Source organism: Limulus polyphemus, unplaced genomic scaffold (assembly GCF_000517525.1).
Source record: "Limulus polyphemus unplaced genomic scaffold, Limulus_polyphemus-2.1.2 Scaffold8443, whole genome shotgun sequence".
Lineage (NCBI taxonomy): Eukaryota > Metazoa > Arthropoda > Merostomata > Xiphosura > Limulidae > Limulus > Limulus polyphemus.
In genome coordinates, this window is record NW_013674053.1 from 14,907 (window position 1) to 21,054 (window position 6,148).

At 40.7% G+C, this 6,148-nt stretch overlaps 1 protein-coding gene across 1 annotated transcript in view; it reads right to left on the bottom strand.

Moving 5' to 3' along the window:
- Nucleotides 1-28: 28 nt before the first annotated feature.
- LOC106475349 (regulating synaptic membrane exocytosis protein 3-like) overlaps nt 29-6,148 on the bottom strand; it is a 7,668-nt gene continuing 1,548 nt past the window's right edge. The window contains exons 2-3 of the mRNA XM_022379485.1: nt 1,483-1,622; nt 29-721 (exon numbers count right to left, since the gene is read on the bottom strand). Coding sequence (XP_022235193.1) covers nt 542-721; nt 1,483-1,622 — 320 coding nt within the window. The 3' untranslated portion in view covers nt 29-541. The remainder of the gene's footprint in view (nt 722-1,482; nt 1,623-6,148) is intronic.

Below are 6,148 nucleotides of genomic sequence, written 5' to 3' on the forward strand. Positions count from 1 at the left end.
TATATATATATATATACACACACACACACACATTTATAGGTATATATATACAGAAACTCTTAAATATATGCAAGTATATTTTTACATCTCCAACAGTAAAATTTGATACATATAGAGAAATATTAAATACAAGATATTCTAATTACTATTCTAAAACGTAAGTGTTTCTCCTAGCGATCTGACAATTTTAACACTGTTATACGAGTTGTGTAAATTTGTAGATATTTTTTCTACCGAAAAGGTTGAATTACTGTACATGAAAGGTGTGAAACAAATTAATTTACAAGTAGAACTGAGCAGCTATTATAACATATCTTGTGTTTTATATTCGTTGAGGAACTACTGTAACGTACAAGAACGTTTTAATTAAGGCGCCTAGTTACTCTTTATATCTGTCCATTCTAGGCGTTTACAGTACAGAATAAAATATCCGTGGTAGGTCGCGCCCTCTACAGCAGTATAAGTACATCAGGGAGAGTCACCAGGACGGCGTTATCTTCTGTCACACATCTTCAACTATCCAGATTTAACATTAACACAATTAGCCAAAGTTATCTATTGACGACTGTGAATTTCCCGGAAGGTTAACAAGAGACGCAGGATGGAATAACTTGTACCATCCAATCACAATATCGGAAAGATCTAGATCGTTTAACATGATCTGAGCCACGCCCATGAATACCTTCTTTTCCATTCGTCCGTAGTCACCCCATATAGTAACCTGTAAATAATCGTGAAGTGTTCTGTTCTTAATTAAAAATCAACTTGAAATGGCGTTTAGGGTAATATTTTAATTGATATGAAAACTGTAGGAATTATATGAATCTATAGTAATTATTTTCATTTGTACATGTACTTGTATCCAGCGATCTAACGAATAGCTGGACATTATCGACGCTTCTTTTTCAAATTTAAGAGACTTGACAAATTATCGGACATAATAGTGATCATACTAAAGCTAACAACGCAAGGTTTTGAATGGAATAATGTGAAAGTTTTGAAGAAATCAATAAAAGATTTATAAGTGATTATGATACCATACTGCAGTAGCGAACAGTGTAAAAAATATTTACTATTAATAAATACGTTATCTTCCGAAACCACAAGATGGCGCGCCACACATTCTTGCACTTGTAAATTTCAAGTGAATCATTAGACTGTGTCAAAATATTTATGATAAGAATTTTTGTCCGAGTATTACGCTAAATTGACAGACTGGGCCCAAATATTTATATTATCTAAAAACTAATAGGTAATATGAATATAAAAACTAGAAGTCGCATATTTCGGTGAAAACCGTTTCCTTGCAAGATATTCTGAGTGGTTGAAATGACGTCAGGGATTCGCTTTTCTCTTTTAAGCTATATAAGTTAATTTTGTCCTAAAATATGACACTACAAATCAGATAAAGCTCTCAACGCTGGTAAAAGAACAAGATTTTGACTGCAAGGACGTTTTCTCTAGTTTTATAAAAACCCTTACCTGCAACACACACCCTCTGAAATCTTCATCGAAGTGTAGTTGTTCTTGATACAACGGATCCAAAGTTCTTCTAGCAGCTGAAGTTTTAGCTTTGGAGAGACACTTGCTTCCCAGTACTAAATACACTTTCACGTAAGAAGCTAAAAAAAAAACACATTTAGGAAGGTATAATCGCTATTTCAAAACCATCTTTTTCTATATTTTCTGGCCCATAAAGATGGAGGGGGGAGGGCAAGAGAAAAAATGTTTCCTTTATAATTTTTATTAATGATGATACTAATTAAGTTATGCTAAAATATAATTCCGACACGATACCTTACCTCCTCTCAAAAAAAAACTTTCTCGACTTATACTGCCCTCTATCGGTAAAATATTCACTCGCCGTTAGCGTTGATACTCCCATGTTACCTTCACGTATGTTAACGTGAAATATCTGCATATTAACATGCAAATGATTATGTAGCAACCCTCCACCAGCAGGAGTGCGAAACTATCCCTATCGTAATTAGCACCCTTTCTAATCTTACAGCTGTTAACCACTTCTCGATTGGCAGTCTTACAGTTCGGATGTGTTTTTAGGCCGATTTTTTCGCTTCATTGCCAAAAATTAGTTTCATTTTTCGGACGTATATTTTTATTTTCGTAGAATTTTCGAATTTTATGCGATTTTGAGAACTCTTTTTGGAGTTAAACTTCTTTTTTTTTCTGTCAACTCCACTCATTATATGCGCAATTCCACGTGGCTTCTGCCTCAGTAGCTGTAACTACTACGGCTGATTTGTTTGCCAATTCAAAGGCGTCAGCTCGGGATGTAATGGCTGATTCGCCAGGAGTTGGCAACATTTATACAGACTACTGAGTACCTGGTGATTGTCCTCCTATACTTTGAAATGTTCTGCCTGTACCTGATGATTAGGATTTGAGCTGTGTAGCTCCTCCTCCTGCCTATGACTCCCAGTCGTGTGTCGTTTCCTTGCCATTTGGTAGACCTATTCCACCAGGTAAGATGTTTTATCACTACCTCCATTTCTTTTCATTCTATTCCTGCTCTTCTGTGTGACGTGCTGTCGGGTCAGTTTTAGTGTTCTCTGAACCCCTCGGGTTATTGGAGGTCCCGAGAGTAGTTTTGGGGACCAATTAAGCTCGGGGGGTACGTATACTTTAACCCCCACGTACTTTGCATGACCATGATCTGGTATGTCGTTGTTCTGACTTCCCTCCTTGGGCATGCAGAGTTTAGTTTAGCTTGTCCCTTTTTGGGGATAGAACGCCTTTACTTCGGTTTTAGTGAATGGCACTTTTGTTTTGTACCAGGTAATTTTTGGGGGACATTCCCAAATCTCGACAGCATATGGTTCGGTCAGCCCTGATGCTTAACATCACATGGACTTCCTTTTCTCCCACACCACCTTGTCCCCATTTTTCCCCTCAGTCGGTTCTGGCCTCCCGGGTTGTTTGCAGTTTGCCGTCGATCCTTGGTAACTTCGGCGTGGGGGGAAGAGCTCAGCCCAGCGAAACTGGGTTCATGTCTTCTTGGTGGGACAATATTATGTATATAGACTTCCAACAATTGGGTTAGGGGTTTGATTCTACATGGTGGAAGCAGCGATTAGCCAATGTGTCTTTGCTATACAATATACTCATTCTCACTCCATCAGACATCCTACAACAATTTTTCCAAGTGCTTTGCCCAAGTCTGGAGATAATTTCTCACAGATTCTTGGGTTCTGAGATGATCACATTTGGTCTGATTCTTTTTCGAATTTCCCTCCTTCTCGGTTTTCCATAGGGGTTGTGTTTTATCAGTCTGGACTCCTCCATTGGACCTCTCCTTGGTTCCTTACAATTTGGGTGTTCCAGGTTTTTGCCTGTCTTTTTTCCTTTCAGGTGCTGTCATTCCAGCATGTGGATCACTCCCCATACCTTTACCACTTATTATCTTCACTAACTGGCCGTTTCTTGTTCTGATGGATTTCATCGTCCTCCATTCGCCATTTTGCACTCCTCAGTTTATCTGTGAGTGGTAAGTACTCCATTATTATTTCTTTTCTTTTTTTGCAGAGGCCTTTTTCACGTGTTTAGATCCCACTCTGTGCCGAGTGATGCCTGACCAGGTGTACCTATTCTAAAATCTGCACTGCAAGATTTGTCATCATATATCATGTTAGATAACCGTGACAGTGAGGCTCTTCCTATTGCAGACCAGATGCACAATTCTAGATACCACCAGGTGTTGGTTGATTAATTTTTATCAATGTGTTTTCAATATTCTGAAAATACAAGGCCATCTCACACTCAATGCTGAGATGGGATGTTTTGCAGACTGCTTGTAGGTATACCTCGCGGTCTTTTGCTTCATAAATATGTTTGTCCCAGACCATACACTCGTGAACTAACATGAGTAAAGCAGACTGGGATAGCTGCCAATCTCTAATGAGCCATGGTATTCGAGGTTCTTCCTACCACATATCTGACTTACAATTCCAGATGCCGCCAGGTGTTGGATGATTGACTCTGTCAATGTGCTCACTCTGCTCTTTGAAAGAGGGTATTCCAGTCACCAACTACTGTCTCCAGTGTGGCAGTCCTCAAGACTCTCCAATGCACTTTTCCCTTCTCCTTCTAGCTGAATATGGGAGTCCTCACCACTTACCAGTTCCTAGCCACAGGGGTGGTAAACCATTGAAGCCTATCCTCCTAAGTGTGTACAATACCACAATGTCAATGGCATTCTGACAGTGTAGATGGCATGACACCCTTCTTACTGTGGACCTGATGTTCAATTCCAGATGCCACCAGGTGTTGGATGTAGCACTTCACCACATATACATAAACAAAAAATGCAGTTCGACCCTCTGGCTGAGGTACCTTTCATCCTACAAACCCCTGGATGCTGGTTGGAGCAATACCAGCCAGATAAGTCGTCACCTTCCCAATGCTGCCAGGTTTTGGACCGGAGATGCAACCCCATATAGCTGTCCCTCTTCCTGTCATCTGCTGGATGTTGATTCCCGGTGGATCTGGTGTTGGTTGTAGTTGGATGAGGCATGAATTTCTGCATGTGTAGCCCAACATGGCCAGGTGGTTTAGGCACTCGAATCACAATCTGCGGGTCGCGGGTTCGAATCCCCGTTACACCAAACATGCTCACCCTTTCAGCCATGGGGCGTTATAATGTAATGGTCAATCCCACTATTCGTTGGTAAAATAGTAGCCCAAGAGTTGGCAGTAGGTGGTGATGACTAGCTGCCTTCCCTCTAGTCTTTCACTGCTAAATTAGGGACAACTAACGCAGATAGCCCTCATGAAGCTTTGCACAAAATTCATGACAAACCAAACCAAACCTGCATGTGTAAGGCAGGGTACCTTCCTCTTTCCACAGGCTGGACGAAAAATTCCCAGTGCTGCCTGATTTTGGATGAAAGGTAAACACTTATCTGGGCTCTCCGCCTTCCTACCATCGACCAGATGTCAGTTGCCAGTGGATCTGGTGTTTACTGTACATGTAGAGGGAGGATCTTGATATGGAAGCTTCTCTTCCCTCCCGTTTTTGAGGTGAAAGGCAGATGACCCTCTTCCTACCACATACCTGATATACAATTCCAGATGCCACCAGGTGTCGATTGAGGTCGACCCCCATTTATGGTCTGTCACACCATAGCCACTCTACACCAAGGAGTCTCATTATTAATGGAATTTGTCTTGGGATCCCTCCTTGTTTCCGCCATTTGGCGACACATTACTAATGGGCGAAGAGTATACCTGGCTCACAAGTGGTGAGGTCCCCCACACCCCATGGTTTTCCTTTGGGTGCTTCCTAAAAAGGTATCATTATCTCACCAGCCCTCCACCTGTTCAATGTGGGATCCTAGCTTTATGTGAGAGAAGGTAAGATATCAGTTTGGTTTGTGTTGAATTTCGCGCAAAGCTACATGAGGACTATCTGCACTAGTCATCCCTTATTGAGCAGTGAATGACTAGAGTGGAAGCAGCTAGTCATCACCAACTCTTGAACTACTCTTTTACCAACGAATAGTGTGACTGACCATCACATTATAATGCCCCCACGGCTGAAAGGGCGAGCATGTTTGGTGGGAGGGGGATTAGAACCCGCGACCCTTAGATTGTAAGTCGAGTGCCCTAACCACCTAGATCGTATCGGAAGTTAACATTTTCCTAAACTGAAAATGTATTTCTGATAGATACTTACATCCTCTCACATTTCCCACCTGCCCTCCCCACTTGTGGTGTGATCTGACTAATCTCTAAGTGATTGACAGCTGAAAGATTAGAGGGAGCGCTAGTTACAATAGGGAGAGGGTTGCTGCATAATCATTTGCATGTTATTAGGCTAGTGGCGAGCGAAAATTTGCGCCGATAGAGGGCAGAATATGTTGAGAAAGCTTTTTGTTAGAAGAGGTAAGTATCTATCGGAAATACATTTTCAGTTTAGGGAAATATTAAAATCTGAAAACCGACTACGTTACAAACATTTTTAAAGTAAAAAATATAGCACTATATTATATTAAGATGTTTACTGTCACCAGAAACCTAATACTAATAGTGAAGATATACTCAGCGCAAAGCAGTTTCATGATCTACACACAAACTGTTTATATATATATATATATATATATATATATATTATGTCGTCAAGAACTACAAT